Here is a 25,907-nt window from a genome sequence, read left to right as displayed (position 1 = left end):
TTATTCTTTCTGTTGCAAAGGTGAATGAAATTGTATCCTTAATTTGTCTTTCTGTTTTCTCATTGTTAGTGTATAGGAATGCAAGGGATTTCTGTGTGTTAATTTTATATCCTGCAACTTTACTGTATTCTTTGATTAGCTCTAGTAATTTTCTGGTGGAGTCTTTAGGGTTTTCATTGTAGAGGATCATGTCATCTGCAAACAGTGAGAGTTTTACTTCTTCTTTTCCAATATGGATTCCTTTTGTTTCTTTTTCTGCTCTGATTGCTGTGGCCAAAGCTTCCAAAACTATATTGAATCATAGTGGTGAGAGTGCGCACCCTTCTCCTGTTCCTGACTTTAGGGGAAATGCTTTCAATTTTTCACCATTGAGGATAATGTTTGCTGAGGGTTTCTCATATATAGCTTTTATTATGTTGAGGTATGTTCCTTCTATTGCTGCTTTCTGGAGGGTTTTTATCATAAATGGATGTTGAATTTTCTCAAAGGCTTTCTCTGCATCTATTGAGATAATCATATGGTTTTTAATATTTCAATTTGTTAATGTGGTGTATTACATTGATTGATTTGCAGATATTGAAGACTGCTTGCATCTCTGGGATAAAGTCCACTTGGTCATGATGTATGATCTCTTTAATATGTTGTTGGATTCTGTTTGCTAGAATATTTTTTAGCATTTTGCACATCTGTTCTTCGGTGATATTGGCCTATAGTTTTCTTTTTTTGTGACATCTTTGTCAGGTTTTGGTATTAAGGTGATGGTGGCCTCATAGAAAGAGTTGGGAAGTTTACCTTCCTCTGCAATTTTCTGGAAGAGTTTGAGTAGGATAGGTGTTAGTTCTTCTCTAAATATTTGATTGAATTCAGCTGTGAAGCCGTCTAGTCCTGGGCTTTGGTTTGTTGAAAGATTTCTGATTACAGTTTCAATTTTCGTGCTTGTGATGGGTCTGTTGAGATCTTCTATTTCTTCCTTGTTCAATTTTTGAAAGTTGTACTTTTCTAAGAATTTGTTCGTTTCTTCCAAGTTGTCCCTTTTATTAGCATACAGTTGCTGATAACAATCTCTTAGGATCCTTTCTACTTCTGTGTTATCTCTTGTGATCTCTCCATTTTCATTTCTAATTTTGTTGATTTGATTTTTCTCCCTTTGTTTGTTGATGAGTTTGACTAATGGTTTGTCAATTTTATTTACCTTCTCAAAGAACCAGCTTTTGGTTTTATTGATTTTTGCTATGGTCTCTTTTGCTTCTTTTGCATTTTTTTCTGCCCTAACTTTTAAGATTTTTTCCCTTCTACTAACCCTGGGGTTTGTAATTTTCTTCCTTTTCAAGTTGCTTTAGGTGTAGAGTTAGGTTATTTATTTGACTTTTGTCTTGTTTCTAGAGGTAAGCCTGTTTTGCTTTGAACCTTCCCCTTAGCACTGCTTTTACAGTGTCCCATAGGTTTTGGGTTGTTGTGTTTTCATTTTCATTCATTTCTATGCATATTTTGATTTCTTTTTTGATTTCTTCTGTGATTTCTTGGTTGTTGAGTAGCGTGTTGTGCAGCCTCCATATGTTGGCATTTTTAATAGTTTTTCTCCTGTAATTGACATCTAATCTTGCTGCATTGTGGTCAGAAAAGATGCTTGTAGTAATTTCAATTTTTTTGAATTTACCAAGGCTAGATTTATGGCCCAGGATGTGATCTATCCTGGAGAAGGTTGCCTGTGAGCTTGAGAAAAAGGTGAAATTCATTATTTTGGGGTGAAATGTCCTATAGATATCAATTAGGCCTAACTGGCCTATTGTATCATTTAAAGTTTGTGTTTCCTCATTAATTTTCTGTTTAGTTGATCTATCCGTAGTTGTGAGTGGAGTATTAAAGTCTCCCACTATTATTGTGTTATTGTTAATTTCCCCTTTCATATTTGTTAGCATTTGTCTTACATACTGTGGTGCTCCTATGTTGGGTGCATATATATTTATGATTGTTATATCTTCTTCTTGGATTGACCTTTGATCATTATGTCATGTCTATCTTTGTCTCTTTTCACAGCCTTTGTTTTAAAGTCTATTTTATCTGATGTGAGTATTGGTACTCCTGCTCTCTTTTGGACTCTGTTTGCATGGAATATCTTTTTCCAGCCCTTCACTTTCAGTCTGCATGTGTCCCTTGTTTCAAGGTGGGTCTCTTTTAGACAGCATATATAGGGGTCTTGTTTTTGTATACATTCAGCCAGTCTTTGTCTTTTGGTTGGGGCATTCAACCCATTTACATTTAAGGTAATTATTGATAAGTATGACCCCATTGCCATTTACTTTATTGATTTGGGTTCAAGTTTCTACAACTTTTCTGTGTTTCCTGTCTAGAGAAGATCCTTTAGCATTTGTTGGAGAGCTGGTTTGGTGGTGCTGAATTCCCTCAGGTTTTGCTTGTCTGTAAAGCTTTTGATTTCTCCTTCATATTTGAATGAGATCCTTGCTCGGTACAGTAATCTGGACTGTATGTTATTTTCTTTCATCACTTTAAGTACGTCCTGTCTTTCCCTTCTGGCCTGAAGAGTTTCTATTGAAAGTTCAGCTGTTATCCTTATGGGAATCCCCTTGTGTGTTATTTGTTGTTTTTCCCTTGCTGCTTTTAATATTTGTTGTTTGTGTTTGATCTTTGTTAATTTGATTAATATCTGTCCTGGAGTGTTTTGCCTTGGGTTTATCCTGTGTGGGGCTCTCTGGGTTTCTTGGACTTGGGTGATTATTTCCTTCCCCATTTTAGGGGAGTTTTCAACTATTATCTCCTCAAGTATTTTCTCATGGTCTTTCTTTTTATCTTCTTCTTCTGGGACTCCTATGATTCAAATGTTGGGGCACTACACATTTTCCCAGTGGTCTCTGAGGTTGTTCTCATTTCTTTGAATTCTTTTTTCTTTTTTCCTCTCTGTTTCATTTATTTCTAGCATTCTATCTTCTACCTCACTTATGCTATCTTCTGCCTCCTTTATTCTACTCTTGGTTCCCTCCAGAGTGCTTTTGATCTCATTTATTGCATTATTCATTATATATCGACTCTTTTTTGTTTCTTCTAGGTATTTGCTAAACCTTTCTTGCATCTTTGATCCTTCTCTGCAGGCTATTGATCTGTAACTCCAATTTGCTTACAAGATTTTGGGTCATTTTCACTATCATTATTTGGAATTTTTTATCAGGTTGATTCCCTATCTCTCCCTCTTTTGTTTGGTTTGGTGGGCATATAACCTTTTCTTTACCTGCTGGGTATTTCTCTGCCTTTTCATCTTGTTTATATTGCTGTGTTTGGGGTGGCCTTTCTGTATTCTGGCAGTTGGTGGTTCCTGTTTATTGTGGAGCTTCCTCGCTGTGGGTGGGGTTGGACGGGTCGCTTGTCAAGGTTTTCTGGTTAGGGAAGCTTGTGTTGGTGTTCCAGTGGGTGGAGCTGGGTTTCTTCTCTCTGGAGTGCAATGAAGTGTCCAGTAATAAGTTTTGAGATGTCAGTGGGCTTGGTGTGACTTTGGTCAGCCTCCTGTGTTGCCGGAGAATTTGCATAGTATGTCTTGCTCTGGAACTTGTTGGCCCTTGGGTGGTGCTAGGTTTCAGTGTAGGTATGGAGGCATTTGATGAGCTCCTATCATTTAATGCTCCCTGGATTCAGGAGTTCTCTGGTGTTCTCAGGATTTGGACTTAAGCCTGCCTCTGGACATTAACCTGCCTCTGGTTTTCAGTCTTATTCTTACAATAGCCTCAAGACTTCTCCATCTATACAGCACTGATGACAAAATATCTAGGTTAATGATGAAAAGTTTCTCTGCAGTGAGGGACACCCGGAGAGGCACACAGAGTTACATGGAGGAGAGAAGAGGGAAGAGGGAGTTAGAGGTGACCAGGAGGATCAGAGGGTGTATCAAAAGGGGAAAGAGCAAGGTAGCGAGTAATCACTTCCCTATGTGCTCTCCACAGTCTGGACCCCTCAGAGATGTTCACGGGGTTACACAGAGAGGAGAAGAGGGAGGAAGGAGACAGCGGTGGCCAGGAGGGTATAAGGGGGTGTAAGGGGGAATCAAAAGGAGGGGGACAGATCCAGCCAGTAATCAGTTCCCTAAGTGTTCTCCATAGCCCGGAACACACAAAGAGATTCACCGAGTTGGGTAGAGAAGAAAAGGAGGTGGGGGGAGATAGAGGCGACCTGGTGAAGAAAAAGGAGAGTCCAAAGGTATAGACAGCAATCAGGCTAGTGATGCGGCTCCCAAGTAATAATGGCTACTGACGTTTGGGTTCTTAAAGGTACAAAGTTGATAACAAATACCAAAAAGCAAAGATTAAAAATCTTGAGTAGAGTTTAGATTCCCAAAAATACAATATTAAAAAAAAATGAAAACAAACAAAAATTAGTCACAGAGATTATAATATGTGAAGTTTTTATTACAATTATAATGTTATATGAAAATATTAATATATCAATATAAATATATTCATATAAAATATAATTATAAAAATATAATTATAATATATGAAGTTTGCTTTATAAATAAGATCTTTTTTTTGCAAGGTAATAGTAGGTTATAAAAAATGAAAATTAAAGGAGTAATGGGGACTTAAAAAAATAAAGTAAAAAAATTTTTAATGTTTTTTAAATTTAAAAAATGATAGTAGTAAAGGTATATCTAAGACTTTCTCTGGAGCTGTTGCAGACAGTGTGGGGTCAGTTCATCTTCAGATAGTTCCTTGGTCTGGCTTGTACTTCTCAAGGTCTATAGGCCCCTTCCTATGTAGTCGGTGCTAGCTACAGGGTTTTAATCTATTGCACCTGTCACTTCCACAGCGGTTCCCTCTGTTTATTTAGCTTCTGTTTGCTGGTCTCTTCAGTGTCTAATTTCCGCCCTGACACAAGGGGCGGGTGGTGGTCACTTTTTTTAGGCTCGCTTGTTCAGTCGTGCTTTGGGGAGGGAGGAACACTGCGAACAAATCTCACTGGCGTGTGCTCACAGTGTCTCAGCCACACTGGTTTGCCCCCGCTCACGGCGTGTGTGCTTTCCCCGTCCACACTGCTCAGACTCTCGGTTGCTCTGCCGGGAACTGTCTGAGGCGGGCCCTGGTTTACATGCACTTCCCAGGTCTAAGCCGCTCAGGTCCAGGTTCTCGGGTACTCCACAAAGGCACAGACTTGGTTGGGCCAGTGTTTTGCGCCCTCCCCAGGGCCGAGCCGCTCAGGTGACCAGGTGCTAGGCACGCGTATTCACCCCCAGGTGGAGGCTGTGGCTTACCCCCTCCCCGCTTCCAGCCGCTTGGTTTTATGGCCTTCTTACGTGTGCCCCGTGTCTATTCTAGGGAGCTGGTCTCTGCCTGTGACCCTCCCGGCGGATGTCGACCGTCCAGAACCCCAAGAAGTCTTGGTTAGCAGAGAAGTCTGCTTGCAGTTCGGTGGATGCCTCTCTGGGGCCAATTGCCCCCTTCCTGCTCTGGCTGCCCTCCTCTGCCCGACTCTGGTGGGGAATGGGCCGGTCCGCAGCCAGCTGGCTCTGCTCAGTCCTCTGTCCTCTGAGCCTGCCTGGCTGTGTCTTAGGTTGGGGCTTTTCGCGGGGCTCGCGGGATAATTATCCCACAGTCTGGGTTGCTATCTCAACCTAGTTCCCTCAGATTGCCCTCAGGGTATTCAGGCCCAGCCCTTACCCTAAGCAATGCACCTGCTCCTCCCTGTCCCTCCCCTGCTTGCAAGTGGGGGATGCCAGTGTCTGGGCTGCTGCTGCACTGGGAGTTGCTGTTAGGCACTTAATCTGTGGGATTTCACTATGTATTTATTTTTCCTTCCAGTTATTTTGCCCTCTGAGATTCCAAGGCTTGCCACAGACCCGCCAGAGAGAGTGTTTCCTGCTGTCTGGAAAATTCTCTTTTTTAAGACCCCCTTCCCTGGACGGATCTCCATCCCTATCTCTTTTGTCTCTCTTTTTATCTTTTATATTTTGTCCTATCTCCTCTCAAAGACAATGGGCTGTCTTTTTGGGTGTCTGATGTACTCTGCCAGCATTCAGAAGTTGTTCTGTGGAATTTGCTCGGTGTTCAAATGTTCTTTCCACGAATTTGTGGGGGAGAAAGTGGTCTCCCCTTCCTATTCTTCCACCATCTTCCAAAGCATTCTAGTAAGATTTTCTAAGAAAGATTTTGAAAATCAATATGTCAACATGTTGTACAGAAAAGATTTTTATTGAAGTATATCCAAGTTCCTGCAGTAACAAGCCAGGATTCATTCATCAAAATTGATCAACAAAGATCCCACCAATTGCTACATTTCATTCACCATATGTCAACTTTTATTATTTTAAGAATTTCCCATAATCTGTACTTTTCAAGATCAAAGCCTTTCTTTACATTTTAAACTCCCCTCCCCCACACACATCCTCCATCAGGACCTTCTAACTGACAGTCCCTTAAATGGGGAGGAACTGACTCCCCAGAGCAGGAGCAAGGCTCCATTTCTTATCACCCCCCCCCCCCCCCGCATCCTGCACAACGGTAGGATACTGCTGGTCCTCAGGGGTGTCAATAAAAGTGTAAGTGTAATAATGATAATAATCATAATGATAAGCTTAAAATAGTTTTACCAGTTAAACTGTTTGAAAACGCCAATCTTGCTACATTTTTTGTTTTTATTTTTGTGGGTTACTCTTGTCTTCTCAGGTGACCAGTATATTTCTTATCTGGGCATCGCTTTCCTTGTCCCACAATTCCCTGCATCATTTAGTCCAGTCGATTCTTCTATCCAATGCTACTGTTTTCTCAGCTTTAAAATAAGGACTTGGCAGTGGATATATGTGTACTTATAGCTATTTTATGTTGTTGTACAGCAGAAACCAACACAACAATGTAAAGCAATTATTCTCCAAATAAAATCAAAATAGGGGTAATGAGACTACTGTACTCCATTCAATATACCATCTCATGTTATGTACTCTATATGATGTTAATATACCAACCTGCAAAATTATCTTAAATGAGTACATTATACAAAGCATCATGGACACATTAAAGAGCTGTGAGCGTTATTACTGTGACAGGTGTATACAACGGTTTCACCATTATTTCATGTCTACCCTAAAGATGACTATGCCTTATCTGTGCCTTGCTCAACTCTAATCTTTAATGCAAAAATTCTACCTGTGCAAATTAGAATAGGTAAATCTTTTCTAGCATTCCAAAGCATATCTACACATTTAAAAATTTTACTAGCAAATAAAATAATCCCATGACTGTACCAAGCACACCGAGACGTTTAGTGGGCATCAGGTCACCATGCAGTCAGGGCACTAGGCATACGAGATGCTTCTTAGGTAGGAAATGGTGTATTAAGTGAAAATCTACATTATGCCAAAATAAAAAATATCTTGACCTAAGACCTAGCACAGACAAATAAATACATGAAATAAATACATTTCAAATTCTTAAAAACCCGAAGAAACCCAACCCGTCAATGGGATCATATCACAAGGTGGGATATTAGGGAGATTAGGGTTAGCAATCAATAAATAAAATTCAGTTATCATTTTTCATATCATAATTCTTGTTACCCAGATTAAGATCAGGATCTTTTGGAATCGTTTCATTCCCTTTCATTCTAATTTTTTTCAATGCAAATTCTCATTGCCCAGGTGGATTTTCACAGATGCACAGCAAGGCTGGTCTCCTTGACCCTGTGAGAGAGGGTTAGTGTTCGAGCAACTGGGGTTCTGATTGCCCATCTCCCATGAACTGGTGCGTGTGACTTCTTCCTTCGTCCCTTACACTGACCACATATGGATTAAAGGAAAGAAAACTCAGGTGGCTGGTCTTACAAAGCTGAGGGCAGTCCACAGACTCAGGACTTGTCCTTCCTTGAGCTTTTATCAGAAGCAGCCATGTCTCAGCCTTTCTGTTGTTCATATTGACCTGATCCTTCCCTTCTGCCACAGCCTAGGCCCCAGCTATGCTGCCCTGAAGTTGGCTAACCGAGACACATCACTGTGTCAGGGAAAGCAACTTCATTTCTTTCATATTCATGACATTGAGACTTACCCTTGTTTTCTAGTTGCCCACAGAACAACTATGGAATTTTACTTTCTAGCATAACTGCAAAGAGAAACAAAAAAATCTAACCTCTTGAAAGTGATGCAGCCCCTCGGCTTTCTATACTTCCCTTTCTTATTCTCACCTGATCATGAATTACAGCCAGAGAAGGAGCAGTGAAACAAATCTTGTCCAATACGTCACTAAGTGTATATAAAACGTTTCAATGAAAAACCACACTCAAGGAAAGAAGGCTATTTCTCCTGATCTCATAGACTGGGTCTCACTGCCCTACATTCTCAGAGGAAACAGAAAAAGAGGAACAGAGATGCCAGTTGGAAACAACTGCCTGAGTAAACGACTGAAACTCACTAGATTCTGTGACATAAGCTTCCATCAAGAGACAACACCATCACTGAATCTCCTTCATCCAGCTCAGAAACACTGAGCAGAACAAGTGTTGAAGTGTTTAAGTAAAGAGTTGAAAAATAAAAACTATACTTGGCAAAGTAAATATAATTTATCTACTAAAAGCAAAATGATTGCAGTTGGAAATTGTCTTCACCAACTTACACACACTTTTGCTCTCAGCATCTGAGCACTGCTGATATTTTGGACACCTGCGAAATGGGTCAGGAGAAGAGGAGGTCACCACCAAGACTAGGGTCCTTCACAGAAACACTCCAGGGGAGAAGATGGGGTTTAGGAAGAGAATTTATTTTCCCAACAAATAAATAATCCCTCCACAGAAAGGGGATGTTGAGGCCACAGATGTGGTGAGCCTGCCCTCATGGAGGGAGTCCAGCAGGTGAGGAAGGGACTCACTCACTCCAGAGGACAGGCTGTGGCTCCATGTGATCTCTCCCTTGTGAGTGGGGTGCTGATGGGAAACTACAATTATCCTGGAATTAGAGTCTCCTCACTCATGATCCCTGAGACGAACTAGGATTCTGGTGGGTGTATTGGCCCTGTCTGTGGAGGACCACAGGTGTCCAATAAGAAAATGGTGGAAAGAAAGGGTGATGTCTATAATAGACCTGCCCTCATGGTTCCCTGAAGGGCAGGGATCTGCAGGAATGTGTTCCAGAAGGAAGAGAAAAGTGGGAGGATTTCAAGGACTGATAATAATCAGCTTCTTCTCTAAGTCAAACACTAAGGAAAACTCATCCTTTGTTTCCAAGAGCTTAACTGCCAGAGTGATCTGGTAAATCTCTTACAAATAGGGAAACAATAGGGCTGGCAGAGCCTGGCTTCCTACGGAAACTAAGAGGGAAAAAAGGAGCCTAAGAGCAAGCCAACAATGTGTTCATGGATTAGAGGACAGCAACACTTATGAACGAGAGAAAAGGGCAATAACGTGTGTAATTACACATGTCCATCAATACAGACTTAAGACAAAGACCTTTCCGATTTGATTGAGTAATATCCATTTGGATGGGCACTTCTGAAGTCACTAGGAAAAGGCAAAATTAACAGCCTAGAAGGAAGAAAATGTCTTTGACTGTAATGAAAATACAAAACAGAAAACCAAAAAAGGAAGTAAAAGTGTATAGAAATGATTAGAAAATGAAAACTACCGTGTTCCCTATTTAATGGCCTTGCTTAGAAAGCATGGCATCAGAGAACATACCTCAAGGTTCAGCAGACGCCGTCTCCACCAGCCCAGCAGCAGCCTCATCTTCCCCATGGCCTTCGTGCTTTCTCTACTGATGGCCCTGGTGCTGGTCAGCTATGGCCCAGGAGGATCCCTGGGCTGTGACCTGTCTCTGAACCACGTGCTGGCTGCCACTGAGAAGAACCTCACTCTCCTGGACCAAATGAGGAGACTCTCCCCTCACCTCTGTCTGAAGGACAGAAAAGACTTCGCTTTTCCCGAGGAGATGGTGGAGGGCGGCCAGCTGCAGGAGGCCCAGGCCATGGCTGTGCTCCACAAGATGCTCCAGCAGAGCTTCAATGTCTTCAATACAACACGCTCCTCTGCTACCTGGGACACCACCCTCCTGAAGCAGCTCTGCACTGGACTCCTTCAGCAGCTGGCAGACCTGGATGACTGTTGGCAACAGGTGACGGGAGAGGAAGACTCTGCCCTGGGAAGGACGGGCCCCACAGATGCCGTGACAACGTACTTCCAGGGAATCCATGTCTACCTGAATGAGAAGGAATACAGCGACTGTGCCTGGGAAATCGTCAGAATGGATATAAGGAGAGCCTTCTCTCTCTTCATCAACCAGCTTGCAAGAAAGGTTAAGAATGTTGGATGGAGACTGATCTCACCCTGACATGACTCTCACTGACTAAGATGCCACATCACCCACGTATACCCACCTGGGGTCATTTCAGAAGACTCTGAATTCTGCTTCAGCCACCAAATTTATTGAATTAACTCAGCCAATACTTGTCAGTGGTAATAAGCAAGGAGATATAAAAGTACCCAGGTGCAGGAGTATCAGTCTATAAGCAACAACTGCTTTGATGTTATTTATATTTTATTTATTTAATGTTATTGTGTCTCAATATTTTATATTTTCATATAAAAGATGTATGTGCTTACATTGTATTGAAATTTAGAAAATATATTCCCCTTTCTATGATTCAAATTGTAATTTGATTTATTTATTAAATACTTATCAAGGTCAACTTCTTGAGTTTTTTATTTTAAAAAACTAAGTCCTTATTTTGTCTATAGATAGCTATCACAAAACTGTATTTGTTCATTTTATACTGTGGAACAGTTCTATGACTTTCTAACAAATGTCTGTCAAAAGGTGGAATTCTTCAAGCTTTCTGGTGGTGCAGTTTTTAGCACTCTGAGTTTTCCCTCCAGGGAGCCTTGGTTGAGAACTAAGATCTTCTAAGCTGTCGAGGGTGCCAAGAAAAAAACAGGTAGAAAGGAGATTATGAAATTGTACAAAATGTTTAATCTTGATATGATAGGCATACCTAATCTATACCCACTCATTACAGAATGGTTGATATAAATGTCTGAGGGAAGCAGTCCCCTCCTGCTGGAAAGCTGAGGACATGCGGTGTTGATGGCCGCTCCTGACTCCTATTACTCTGTCTCCCACCTTCTCCTCAGCCCTGCCTCCTCAGGACTGAGCAGTTCACCCCCTCACACAGCGCCTTCACTCCCTCCGTCTCAGGAGCTCCGTTCTGTGCTGGTTTCTTCTAGCTGCACGGTGTAGTCAGAGTGGAAGCCACAGGAAGAGAGCCCAAGGGAAAGGAGAGTTCTAGAAATTCCAAAACCTCTGAATCCCAGCCCTGCTATTTACCAACAGTGTGACCCTGAAAAGTCTCACAAACACAACAGGTCCGTTTCCTCATCTTTAGTACGCAGACAATAAGAGTAGTTTTCACAGGATTACTGTTTGGATACAATGAGTTCAGTCACACAAGAATCATCTAGCGCTCCTGGCAGAAATCATCAGGACTGTGAGGATCACAGAGTGGCTGCCCGCAGGGAGGAGACAGGAGAGCTGGCCTGAGACAGTGACCGGAAGGCAACACTGGAAAGGTGCTAGGTCCCTGGCAAAGGTATTTTCTTTTCACCTTGGGTGCTAGTTCCATAGTGCTTTCAATGTGAGAACTACCTTTGCTGTATGCTGAAGAGAATTCCTATTTCTGGGTTTCATATCTCCAGAAAGCACTTCTATGAGTTCATCAAAAACTCTTTGAGAATGATGAATTAGTAGAAAATGCTTTGATGTAATACAAAGATGAATAATAGGGAAAGAATAGAGATCTCATATCAATGCAGAAAATCAAACACATGCACAGGCAGGAAGGAAAGAGCAGGTACTGTGAAATGGATTTCTGCCCTCCAGTCCTACGGTGTCCCGGGTTGGATCCTAGTTCTCTTTTCAATAAAGCCCCTTGTCTATACTTGCTGGCAATGTCACCTCCTGGAGCTTCTGCATTGCTACTGAAAGACCAAAACCCAACAAAGCGTCCAGAAACCAACTGTTACCCTCCTCATACTAAAGACATCAGAAACATTATTCGTGAACGAAGTGTGATTTTCTGCAAACTCCAAGGGCACTCAGCCAAGGGGCACCTTCCAGGATTGTTGCTGCCTGTGCCCTTGTCCCCACGGCAAGCCACTGCTGACACATACTTCCATAGGAGACTCCAACCTTAGCAGGTAGGTCTGGTTCAGCCTCCGGTGGGGTCACTGCTGCTCAGTTCCCTTGGGTCTTGGTGCTCGCAAGTTTTTGTTTGTCCCCTTTGAGAATGGAGTCTTTCCCCCACAGTCCTGTGGAAGTCTTGTAATCAAATATCACTTGCCTTTAGAGTCAGATTTCCTGGGCATTCCCAGGCCCTTTGCTGGATTCGCAGACCTGGAAGCCTGACATGAGTCTTAGATCCTTCACAACAGGGAGAGAACATTGTCGTTGTATTGTTTTCCAGTTTGTTGGTTTCCCAACTGGCAGGTATGGAATTTATTTTTATTGTGCTTGAGCGCCTCCTACCATCTCATTATAACTTCTTTTTTGTCTTTGGACATGGAGTGTCTTTTTGGGTGGGCTCCAGAGACCTCCTGTGGATGGTTTTCAACAGCATTTGCGGTTTCAGTGCTCTTGCAGGAGGGGAGTGCATGTCCTTCTACTCTGCCATCTTGGACCAGAAGCTAAGACAAAACTTTGACATTTGAAATACGGTGAAGCATCTCATGCACCCCCACCATATCTTGGCTGAGGTTTGAACAGGAGGTTCATTACTGCAAACATGTATGTTCTTTATCTTCAAATAGTATTATTTTCTAAGAAGGAGTTTGATAATTGATATGTCAATGTGCTGCACAGAAAATACTGTTATTGAGCTATATCCAAGTTCCCGCAGTAACAAGCTCCCACAGTAACACGTGCCCACAGTAACAAGTTCCACAGGGTTCATTGATAAAAATTGATCAACAAAAATCCCACAAATTTATACATTTCATTCACTTTTTTTCAACTTTTATTATTTTAAGAATTTCTTATAGCCTGTAGTTTTCAAGATCAAAGTCTTGCTTTTCATTTTGAACTCCCCTTCCCCACACAATCCTCCATGAGGACCTTCTAACTGACAGTCCCTTAAATGGGGAGGAATTGACTCCCCAGAGCAGGAGCAAGTCTCCATTTCTTCTTCCCACCCAGCATCCTGCACAATGGTAGGAATCTGCTGGTCCTCAGGGGTATCAATAAAAGTGTAACTCTAATAATGATAATAATCCTAACGATAAGCTTAAAATAGTTTTACCAGTTAAACTGTTTGAAAACAACAATCTTGCTGCGTATTTTGTTTCTATTTTTTGCGGGTTACTCTTGTCTTCTCAGGTGACCAGTATATTTGTTATCTGGGCATCTCTTTACTTTTCCCTCAGTTCTCTGCATCATTTAGTCCAGTTGATTTTTCTGTCCTATCCTACAGTTTTCTCAGCTTTAAAATAGGGAGGAGTGGATATATGTGTACTCAGAGCTGGTTTACATGGCTGTACAGCAGAAACCAACACAACATTGTAAAGCAATTATTCTCCAATTAAAATCAAAATAGGGATAATGAGAATACTGTACTCCATTCAATATACCGTCTCATGTTATTTAATCTATATGATGTTAATATAACAACTTACAAAATTATCATATATGAGTAAATTACATAAAGCATCAGGAACACATTAAACATAGCTGTGAGAGTTGTTACTGTGACAGGTGTATACAGAGCTCTGACCATTATTTCATATCTACCTTAGAGAGGATTATGCTATATCTGTGCCTTGCTCAACTCTAATTTTTAATGCAAAACTTCTACCTCTGCAAGTTAGAATAGGTTAGTCTTCTCTAGGATTGTACAAAGAATATCTACACATTTTTAAATTTTACTAGCAAATGAAATAATCTCACAGCTGTAGCAAGCACGCCGAGATATTTACTGGGCATCAAGTCACCATACAATCAGTTCATTTAGCATACAAGCTGCCTATGAAGTAGCAAATGGTATATTAAGTGGAAACCTACATTATGCTGAACACAAAAACATCTTGATTGTGAATTTTAAAGCAACTTATCTGTATGAAATGACATTTTTAAAAGTTCGTAAAACTCTCCAATGCCAAATCATGTATAAATGTGAAAGCTTAACATAAGATCCTAGGCTAAAAGAGAAGAAAAGAAAGAAAGATTTTGAAAATTGAGATTAATAATTTTAGGTAGTTACTGGGTCATAAGTTTGTCAACTACAGGTTTTGCTCAACTGAACTGAGATGAACAAAGAAGTCATTTTGAAAACATTTGCATTTGATCTTGTTTTGGCATAAGGAAACTATGTAAACTTGGTGTGAGTTTGACTTATTTATACATTTTAAAATATTTTTCAACGAGTTGAACATTGAAGGAGAAATTAACCATTTATATTAAATGAAATCATTTTCCCTTTCCTGTAAGTCTCAGTCTTGTCCTCAAGTCTTCCCACAAGAGGGCCCCAATATCTAAAGATGCCAGTCCAGACTGTAGGTGCCTTATCCCCTTTCCCCGAATCAGTCCTTTCCCCAGAAACAACCCTGAATCTGAAAACACACCCCAACATGCTCTGATCTCCAGCCATGAATCACTGCATAAACGGGCACTGGGGTAAAGCGCCCTGGCTAAAATCTCCTCCCAGGAAGGGGAGGAAGGACACAGAGGCAGGTGCAGAAATCACAGGCTCCAAGCAAAGTGACTGCAAAGCTGCCCTGGGCTGTTGGCCGGAAAAAGGGAGTTTCCTCAGTGCTCCCGTGGTTCCATGTGTTCCCGGGGCCCCAGCAGCGCCTTGCCCAGGCCTGGGGCTCCTGCCCACTGGGACTCCCCTGTTCTCCTTGGTGGATCTCGCGCATGAGCTCAAGGCGCTTGACCCGCAGGTGGTGCCCGCTGCGCGGGCAGGGCCAGTTGGTCTGTTACAGGGAGATCTGCGGTGCCCATCCCAGCCGCAGAGGCAGGGGGAAGGCAGCTTTGAGCTCCTTGTAGAGCTGGAGCCCTGGGACTCAGTTACACTGAAGTGCTGAGTTTGGCGATTCCTGGTTTCTCAGAGGGTGGCAATGGTGATGATCACCATTCTCCAGGGCTGGAGAACATCACCCTCCATGTCATCAGGGAAGGGGTTGGCATCTGGTGAGCTTGGTAATCCTGCAGATGTTGGGCTCTGCCAGCCTTTATCCAGCTGTTCCCAGCAACTTCCCGCATATAAGATCTTTAAATAGGCCAGAATTGTCATTTTCTGCACTTTTCTCAATTTTGTTTTCATGGAGAAACTTTTTCCTTCCATCCTGGCCATCAGAGAATGTCACAGTCTTGATGCTTCTTTTGTGTTTTTACAATGGAAATGAAATATACTCACGGAAAAGTCTTAATCCAAAAGGAGCTATTCATCTATATGAGTCAACTCAGCTTGAAATAAAAACCTGAAGCTCTATCTAACTCACTTCTTTAGTCTAAAAGAGAACTCAAAGGTGTGACTACATAGTCTATTGTGACAGTTTAAATTGCACCAAAATATATCTAACCACTACTCTCTGCATTTCTGTTTAAGGTCTAATACATAAGGTTTGAATTTTTCCACAATGATTTTCAGGACCATAGTTCTTGCTTTCTGATGGTCTACAGATAACTGTGACATAATACAGAACATGGGTTAATTCATACAGTTTCTTTATTCTGTCACCAAAGTGTGCTGACCACACACACATAGGTGACAATGTGCTTGGAGATGTGCATTCCAGAAGAGTCAGGCATGAATGGTGACTGGCCTCCTGGGAGCAGGGAAGAGGTCATCGAGGCAGGATGAGGAGGAAGGAGGCAGCAGGAGCTCAGAGCAGCTGAGGGCAGGATCTCAGAGCTGATGAAGAGGAGGGCCTGGGGGCGGCAGGAAGTCTACTCTCGCACTATCTGGGGCTCCTGAGTGTAGCCAACACCAGACGTTCATTTCCTCTTCTAAAACATCAGTACCACTTTAGTGGCAGCCACAGAGGACATCCTTCACTTCAAATAATACAAAGTTTGCAAATAGGCTGAGAATGTGAAACGTAGTGAATGATAGCAGTCTTTCATATCAATATGACCAATAGGAACCTCTTTACTCCACCCTCAGTCCAACCAAGAGAAACTCTGCCTGAAGAGCTCTTAACACTGTCAAGGATCTGCATGTTGAATCCCTAAGTGTTAATTCCAGGAGAGGGACTGCCTTGCAGGACTTTGAAGGGGCCCAGGAGCCCACGTTTCCTTCCTTTGATCAGTGCCTGGTACAGTATGGAGAGAAATCCCACAGTACTTTAAGTTCTTTGCAGAGAAACAGATTCTAGGCAGTTGTCTAATACAACATCATTGCTCTGTTAATAAATGAGATAAAAGGAGCAGTCCCTTTCTTCAACCTCAGTAAGTTTTAGACCACCTCTGATACTACTTTTTAAGATACAGATTGTGTTATACTTCAAAATCATACTGAGAGAAAAAGAAACCAAATAAGTGCTTGGGCCTGGTGCACTGGGAAGACCCAGAGGAATAGGGTGGAGAGGGAGGTGGGAGGGGGGATCGGGATGGGGAATACATGTAACTCCATGGCTAATTCATGTCAAAGTATGACAAAACCCACTGCAATGTTGTGAAATAATTAGCCTCCAACTAATAAAAATAAATGGAAAAAAAAAAGATACAGATTGTGTTAAACTTCAAAATCATACTGAGAGAAAAAGAAGTCAGATTTGTACTTAGTTAAACGAATTTTTTTTTCTAAAAGAGAAAAAGCGACTTAAAAAAAAATAAAAGATGTGGATAGAAGGAAATTGGCTAAAATGCTGTGTTTTGAGGCCCACCAAAACCAAAGTCTAGGAGAGGGGACTGCCAAAAGATTCTGAAGGAGCAGATCCCAAGATTCCACACTTACAGCAGTCCTGGAACATTATGAAAAGAAATCTTACAGCACTTGAATCCTTTTGCTTGGGGCCAGCATCTTGAAAAATTGTCTTACAAAATAATAGCTGCTCTGTGAAGAGTACAAATGAAGTAACCATTCCCTAACATCATCCTCAGTTGGTCTTAGACCACCTCTGGTGATGTTATTTTAAGACACAGACTTCTTTTTTAATGGTTAAGGAGACCAGGAAATCGGTTATAAAATATGATAGAGGGGAGGAGGACAAGAAATGGGACAATCGTATACTTTCCCTGCCACCAGGGAAGCTGGCAACAGTACTTCTGAAGCTATTTCTTGGGTTAGTATTGGGGAATAGTAAGAAAGGACTTCTCTTGAGTATGAAATGTTAAAAGGCACCAAGTCTAAGACATCAAGATAAATAACATTGTAACTCAATATTAAAAAATTGAATATACCAAAATATATGCACTAAACAAAACATCAAAATTTTCAAGAAAGACAAGAAATGCCCTTTCATTTGCAAGGCCATATGTGTCTTACGAAGAAAGGCTTCTCATTGCCATTGAAATTTGGGCAATTTTCATTTCACTTACAAAATTCTTCCCAAAGAAAATGAAAAGATCAGACCTGGTAAATGCCCTCAATGCTTTGTACAGGACACTGCCTCTTCTTCCTTTGGTTCCTCTCTCTGTCTCTCTCTTCCATCCATCTTCCTTTCTTTTTGACTGCACAGCACTGCATGTGGGATGTTAGTTCCCAGCCACACATCAGATTCGCACCTCCTGCATTGAAAGCATAGTCTTAATCATTGGACCAGGGACATCTGCACTAATTCCTTTTGCTACACTACACTCAAGGTGGAGTGCTGGCAGAGGTGTTTCAGAAACTCGAGTTAAATGATAATTATTTAAGACTTCACAGAGTCACAACAAATTGTCAAACAAATAAAGAAGTGATCTTGAATATATTGAGTTGGCTTCCATTAAAGTCAGTAAAGTAAAATTATATTAAATTCTTGTTTCAGTATAAACCATAGCTTAAAAAGAATTTAATAAAATACTAATAAATATTAATATCATCTAATACTCATATTTTAATATATTATCTAACAATTAAATATTTTCATAAATGAATAAACATTTCAATACTCACATATTTTAATATCATATATATAATATTTTAAATGGTTTCATAAAATATTTCAAAAATAAAAAATGTGAACTATTTAATGTGACAAATATAATTAAATCCAAATTTAAACGCATAAAAATACAGTGCTGTGAGTTTTTGAATATCCCTACTTTTCAGTTGTTCAATACTTATTCCCCCACTTCAGGGCCAATTCCTTGAACGACACCCTGAAAGTCCCCCGTCCTCGGGTGGGGACCGCGCCCGGACACCCCCAGGGCGTCCCCAACACCGTCCCGTCGCCCCGTCGCCGCCGCCAGCTCCCCTTTCCATGAACGGTCCCTTCATTGCGACAGAAAGGAGCCCGAATCTGTAAAATCGGCCCCCAAGTCGCTCTGATTCTCCGGTTCAAACACCTCCCTAAACGCATTTTCTTTGTAAAAGTGGCGTCGCTCAAGTTTCCGTGTGAGAAGAAAGCACGACACTCAGGGGAAAGCAGAAAACGCAAGGTTCCGGGCTTGCCACCACACAAAACGTCTCTGGCGAGGGCTCGGATTGAAGATTTCTGAGTGCACTACTCAAGGAGTACTAACCTGGTCTCTGACAGCGACGCCTTTCCTGCTGAAAAGGCTGCCAAACCCGCTGAAACGAACTCTCAGAACTCGGAAACTCACTATAAAACCTGTAAGAAGACATCCTCCGCCCTCCTGTGAAAGCCCAGAGAAGCGCGCTGTGCCAGGACCTGATGAAGAAACCTTTCGCTCATTGACTAGTGGTGTCCGCGCGCCCCCTGGTGGCCTCCCAGTGACTCACGGAAACTCTCTGTGGCCAAGATCTATCTGCTAGTGGCAGGAGTCAAGCTCTGCTCCATCCCTGCTTGTCCCCTTGACAACAAATTCTTCATACATTTGATACAGATGAAAACGATCCCCTCTCAGTCATGCCTAGAGCACAGACACGACTTCAAGTTTCCTTGGAGAAGAGAGACTATCACCCCAATCCAGATGACTCAAGGCACCTGTTATCACCAACTGATGCTCCAGCAGATCTTCAACCTCTTCACCAGGGAGAGCAGCTGAGCTGCTTGGAACAGCGCCCTCCTCAAAAACCACTCCAGCCTGGATCAGAGCTTGGAACAGCGGGAAGAAGTGACTCTGGATTGTCCCGATTTGGGAATTGCTGTCCGGAAGTATTTCCAAAGAATCCATCTCTACTAGAAGGGAAAGGAATACAGCCCCTGTGCCTGGGAGGTTGTCAGAGTGGAAATTGAAAATTGCCTTTTCTTCATGTAAGAATCCTCAAGAAAAGTCAACAAATAAAATGAAAATTATACTTGTGACACTCTCCACTCAATCAGACTGTTGTTTGCTTAAGCCTCCAAAGTGATCATCTGTTTGCTCACAAGCTTAAAAATGTCTGAAATGAAAATCACAATTTTACAAAAATATTTAGACAGAGAAACACAATCTTTTTTCTTAAATAAATAATATTATAACATAATTTAGAAGATTTTTGTATGTGTTTTGAGGGTATTTGCTGTTTTCCACATATGAAATTATTCGTTTGTGGAAAAGGTTTAAAGAGAGTATGTTGTTAAAGGTATTTGTCAGTTCACATAATGCTTAGCTTCTTTAACAGGTAAACAGCAAAGTGTCAGATATTTGATTCTAATGGACACTTTTCTTTCCTTCTTTGAAGAGCATAATGCAGGCGTTCTTGATCAGGTGAATCTTCTAGCTTGCGCTCCTCCAAAGAGTGAGTTGAGAACATTGGTGCCATTGTTTTGAGACTTTTTTTCCATCATCAACCTGAGGCTCCAAATTTGCCTGTAGTACTTGAGTCTATTCTCCCTGAGGCAAAGAGAAAAGTCTGGTGGATCACATGGGATGCTTCCAGGGACCAGGACTAGATGGGGTAATAGCACTTCTTCTCACATTACTTGGCCTGGACTTACCCTCATGGGAGTCTCATGGCAAGGAAGCTGGAAAATAATTGGATGATTCAGAGAGAAGACAAGTTCAGTGCACAAGACTATTTTTTCATTTTTGCACTATTTGTCCTAATGGGCTCTTCGTGGGTGTGCAAGGGGAAATCCATTGTTCTTGCTTGCACACTCTCTGACAATCTCTTATGTCACAGTTTCAGCTTGGGGAAGATGACAGTGATGTCACTCAGAATTCAGAGCATCATAGACTATTTGAAGGAAGCATACGGATTGACTCCCAAGGCATAGGCTAATGAGAAAATCATCTACACGTGTAGACAAAGTGTTTCCTTATTACCTGAGGGAGACAACGAAAGAATGATCAGGCAGCTCCTTGCAAGTACTTGAGAATCACTGAACTAAAAGTGGACAGTGGGCCTTCTACTCACCACACCTTCCAAATATTGAAAATGCAAACTTGAAGAAAATATTTCTGCAAATGATCTTTAAAAATCATCTCACACATTATGTCATCATAGCCTCCCTTGTAGAACCATGAAGAATATTTAAATTATTGTGTTATCACATCATATCTATTAAGAGATGTTGGTATTATTTTTTCTCCTATCATTACCATCCTTGTGAATTGATGTTACATGAATATTGATTGAGCTCATGAAATGTTATGGCCCAGATGACATGTCTAGGAAACGGAGTTGAGGAAGTTGATTTCTCCTTTCAGGTATTTTACAGACTCCTGCAGGTATTCTTAGGATAAAACAGGGCATGATATATCTTATTGTTCAAGCTTCTTCAACAAAATAGCATAGACTGGGTAGTTTACAAAGACCAGAAATGTATTGCTGCAAGTTAGTTCTCGAGTCTGGATATCTGAGAACTGGATGTCAGCTTGTTCCAGTTGTGGTGAGAGCCTGCTTCAGGTCTGACACTGCAGAGTCCGTGTGGGACTAGTTTATATCCACCTCTTTGATAAGGGCATTATTTCCTTTTGTGAGGTCTCCATCCTGACACCCTAAGCATATCCCAAAAGGTCTATCACCTGATATCGTGATTTTGGGCTTTAGGACTTCAAGATATGAATTTTGTGGGGTCCTAACCATTCAGAACATAAAGGGCTTTAAAGTCTACATGCTTCTAAGAATATAGTCTCACTGAACAACAACAACAAAAACAAACAAACAAACAGACAAAAAACGCAGGTTAGTAGGCTGAAATAGGAGATCAGGGATTCATACCCAAACTCTAGAGTTTCAACCTGTCATAAGCCTTTAATTATTATGTGTCAAATACTGGAAGTCATCCTGAAATGGAACTCAACAGCCGATGCAGTGGAATAAAATGGAGCATGAAAATGATCATTCATCATTCCTTGTGAGGATTCTCTGAAGTATCTGCATCAATGTAGTAGTGATTGCCATGTCGGTAAAGATCCACCAAAGAGTGTTGTGGTAAACTGCCTGGTTGCTGTGAGCTGTGAGCATCAGGGAGAGTCTGAGTTCAGATACATGGCTCTGTGTATGACACCAGCATGTTCTCTCTCTCATGACTTCAGTTGAATTCAGTCCCTCAGTCGTGTCCATCTCTTTGTGACCCCATGCACTCAGCATGCCAGGCTTCCCAGCCCATCACCAACTCCCAGAGCTTGTTCAAACTCATGTCCATGGAGTCAGTGATGCCATGCAATCATCTCATCCTCTGTCGTCCTCTTCTCCTCCTGCTTTCAATCATTCCCAGCATCAGGGGCTTTTCTAATAAGTTGGCTCTTCACATCAGGTTGCTAAAGTATTGGAGTTTTAGCTTCAGCATCAGTCCTTCCAATGAATATTCAGGACTGATTTCCTTTAAGATGGACTGGTTGGATCTCCTTGCAGTCCAAGGCATTCTCAAGGGTCTTCTGCAACACCACAGTTCAAAAGCATCAATTCTTCAGCATTCAGCTTTTTTATAGTCCAACTCTCACATCCATACATGACTACTAGAAAAACTATGGCTTTGACCAGATGGACCTTTGTCAGAAAAGTAACGTCTCTGATTTTTAATATGCTGTCTAGGTTTGTGATAACTTTTCTTTCAAGGAGCAAGTGTCTTTTAATTTCCTGGCTGCAGTCACCATCTGCAGTGATTTTGGAGCCCAAGAAAATAAAGTCTGTTTCTCTTTGCATTGTTTCCCCATGTATTTTCCATGAAGTGATGGGACCGGATGCCATGGTCTTCGTTTTCTGAATGTTTTAAGTTTTAAACCAGCTTTTTCACTCTCCTCTTTCACTTTCATCTTTACTGAAAGTGTTCCTTTGGTTCCGCTTTGCTTTCTGCCATAAGGGTGGTGTCATTTGCATGTCTGAGGTTATTGCTATTTCTCCCAGCAATCTTGATTCCAGCTTGTGCTTCATCCAGCCTGTCATTTCACATGATGTACTCTGGATATAAGTTGAATAAGCAGGGTGACAGTATACAGTCTTGATGTACCCTTTCCCCAGTTTAGAACCAGTCATTTGTCCCATGTCCAGTTCTAACTGTTGCTAATCTAACAGATTTCTCAGGAGGCAGGTAAGATATTCTGGTATTCCTATCTCTTGAAGCATTTTCCACAGTCTGTTGTGCCAAAGTCAAAGGCTTTAGCCTAGTCAATGCAGTAGAAGTAGATGTTTTCTGGAATCATGATCTAGTTGAGGACCATTAGGGGTGAGGCGTCCTCTTGAGTTTAATATAGTGCTGGGCAAAAGCTGAAAAGTGTGTTGGACTTGCTATTGAATCCCAGACCACGTGTGCCTTCAAGGTAGGAGACACTAGTGGTTTTAGCAACAAACTCGGCATGACCGGCACCAGCAAGAATAGAATGGAAATACCAGCCACTGCCTATTATAATTCCGGGAAATAGGGCCCAGATGAGGCAAAATAGCTTGGTCATTTGTAAATGCCTTCCAGTAGTAGGAGGAAATCTGAGAAACTGCTTTGGCTAAAATGACTTGTTGAGGACTTCCCTGGTGGTGCAGTGAATAAGAATCTTTCCTCAGGAGAGACAGGTTCGATCCCTGGTGCAGGAAGTGTCCACCTGCCACAGAACAACTAAGACAGCGCTCCACTGATCCTGAGACCCTGCTCTAGAGCCCACGTGCTGCAGCTGCTGAAGCCCGAAGAAGACTCACAGGAAGGAAACCAGGAGCTGCGGGGAAGAGTGAGCCCCACTGGCCACAACTAGAGAAAGCCCCGGCAAGCAGTGAAGACCCAGGGTAGCCAAAAGTGGATAAATACATAAATAACCAAAAAACAACTTGTTGAGCGATTACACTGGGCCTGGTTACAGAGGACACCACAGAGAAGAAATCAGGGTTCAGTTACTACAGAGCTGATTTGCCAAAGATAATCACATCCTTATTATCTGAAGTTTAGAATATAGGGGGCTTTGACAGCATAAAATTCAATGTAAAATCAAAAGAATTCAGGAGCAGAGCCAAAAGTTAAATCTTCCCATGAAATAAACAATATTTGTCCTATTCTGAATTCATTACAAAGATGGCTTCCTTTATTTGAAAATAATAGGCTCATACTGGAACTTGAAAGTCTTTGGGAAATCTGAAATTTAATGCAAAGGAACAGAGAGAAAGATCCAAATGGATGGTGATTCCTAAATCATGCTTTCTCACTGGGGATAATACTGCTTCCACGCATGCAGACATTAGTTCTCTGGAATTGAACAAATATTGTCATTACAATGATTAGTTATTACATGTCAAAGCTCAACCTGATACAACAAAATCTAACCCCTTAGTATTTATTTCTGTCTTTGGCCTTTCTTGTGTATCATACATAAGAGAAGCATTGAGATTGAGTTTATGGAATATAAACAAATTGTATACAAGATCAGTGGTACACCTAAGATGACTAGATGGTTCACTGGAGGACTTTCCACCTTTTGCTTTATCTCAAAGTCATATTGTGAGAGGTGGCCTTTCTGTACTTCTGAGAAACCACTGTCTGTCTTGTGCATGTTGCTTATGTCTGAACCTCGGTGTGATTTGGCCTCCAGATTAAATAAAAATGGAAACTTGTTTTTGCAAATAAAATACAAAAAATATTATATTTTCTTACAGAATTCGACAAAGGTGGTTCAACATGTCAAAGTACTAAAGAGAAAAAATGTTGATAATATCCAGATGAATATCTAGTAGGCAGTAAAACTAAAAATTATTTTCTGACATGAAGAAAATTCAATGATAAATACTGAAAATAAATACTAAAGAACTATTTTTAAGTTATTCAATGATTTGAGCAGCTTTGAATGACTTTTAAGTATGTCTATATCTTGGTATTATTATCAAGTATTTATGTAAATTTTATTGCAATATGTAATTGGATACATACCTACTTATATAAGTAAACATATGACATTAAAGTCACTCTGAAAACTGAGCTTATAAGGAAACAATAAAATTCAGTAGCTTTTACATTTAAATTATAGCTTAAAACTTTCTGTCATTCTTAACTACACTGGATACAAAGAGTAAGATTTACACTTCCTTTTTCTATGTACAAAGAAAAGATATTCATAGAGTACATAACTACATACACAGTATATCTATGCTATCAAAATTTCACAGTGCAGGGCAATTAAGAAAAAATATCTAAATATCTAAAAAATATCTAAAAAGTCTCTGTGGGCAGAAGAAAGAAGGGCAACATGAAAAAAAAAAGACTGAGAAGTGCTGCCCTAACACACTGGAGAGTGCAAATTGAAAAGCAAAAACAAAAGTAGAAAGCAAGAGGGAACTCTCAGAAAATGGAAACCATGGGCTCCTATTTAAGACACAGGCCTGAAGGAAGGTCTTCAGGGAACCTAAAGAGCAAGTTCACAGAGTCACCCACCTCCCCAGGCCAGCAGCATCTGCAAGGTCCCCGATGGCCCCAGCCTGGTCCTTACTCCTGGCCCTGCTGCTGCTCAGCTGCAACTCCATCTGCTCTCTGGGCTGCCACCTGCCTCACACCCACAGCCTGGCCAACAGGAGGGTCCTGACGCTCCTGCGACAACTGAGGAGGGTCTCCCCTTCCTCCTGCCTGCAGGACAGGAATGACTTCGCATTCCCCCAGGAGGCGCTGGGTGGCAGCCAGTTGCAGAGGGCTCAAGCCATCTCTGTGCTCCACGAGGTGACCCAACACACCTTCCAGCTCTTCAGCACCGAGGGCTCGGCCGCTGCGTGGGACCAGAGCCTCCTGGACAAGCTCCGCACTGCACTGGATCAGCAGCTCACTGACCTGCAAGCCTGTCTGAGGCAGGAGCAGGGGCTGCAAGGGGCTCCCCTGCTCAAGGGGGACTCCAGCCTGGCTCTGAGGAAATACTTCCACAGAGTCACTCTCTATCTGCAAGAGAAGGGACACAGCCCTTGTGCCTGGGAGGTTGTCAGAGCAGAAGTCATGAGAGCCTTCTCTTCCTCAACAAACTTGCAGGAGAAATTCCGGAGGAAGGACTGACACACACCTGGTTCAACACGGAAATGATCCTCACAGACCAACAAGACCACATGCCTCCTGCGCGGCCACGGGGAAGACTCTCATTTCTGCTGTCATTGAGCCCTGAAATGAATCAGGTTGTCAAATGTTTTCTGGAATATTAAGTAACATCATGTTCTACTCTATAGACACTGGTTCCTCACAGATGCCAAAGCTGATCTATCTACGTATTTAACTACCTGGACATTTATTTATCTATTTTAATATTTATTTAACTATTTATAAATATTTACATTATTTTGTTGATAAAATATTATGTATGTATACTGATGGGAAAATGGATATTTTGTATTTAGTCCGTTCATGATTTTTCTTCCTTTATTAAATTCTTACCCTAAAAGACTTACTTTGTTTTTTCATTAAAACAGAAACACCAATCCTGAATGGCAACCTGATTAAAAAATGCATTTTACAATTCT

General features: G+C 41.5%; 1 protein-coding gene and 2 pseudogenes across 1 annotated transcript; all 3 read left to right on the top strand.

Annotated features, from left to right (window-relative positions):
• Window positions 1–9,712: 9,712 nt before the first annotated feature.
• Window positions 9,713–10,295, top strand: LOC133048730 (interferon omega-1-like; annotated as a pseudogene).
• Window positions 10,296–18,835: 8,540 nt separating this feature from the next.
• LOC133048729 (interferon alpha-7-like) lies at window positions 18,836–19,330 on the top strand (annotated as a pseudogene).
• A 5,549-nt stretch (window positions 19,331–24,879) lies between these two features.
• On the top strand, window positions 24,880–25,449 carry LOC133048626 (interferon alpha-1-like). The gene has a single exon (XM_061132372.1). It carries the CDS (start codon window positions 24,880–24,882, stop codon window positions 25,447–25,449), a length of 570 nt encoding a protein of 189 aa, XP_060988355.1.
• Window positions 25,450–25,907: the final 458 nt, after the last annotated feature.

The sequence above is a fragment of the Dama dama genome, chromosome 29 (genome assembly GCF_033118175.1).
Source record: "Dama dama isolate Ldn47 chromosome 29, ASM3311817v1, whole genome shotgun sequence".
NCBI classification, from domain to species: domain Eukaryota; kingdom Metazoa; phylum Chordata; class Mammalia; order Artiodactyla; family Cervidae; genus Dama; species Dama dama.
Note: the sequence above shows the minus strand (reverse complement) of the source record. Positions and strands in the feature narration are given on the sequence as shown.

What these genes read in the sequence shown, in the direction of transcription:
- LOC133048626 (XM_061132372.1), top strand. Translation starts at nt 24,880, where the DNA reads ATGGCCCCAGCCTGGTCCTTACTCCTGGCCCTGCTGCTGCTCAGCTGC.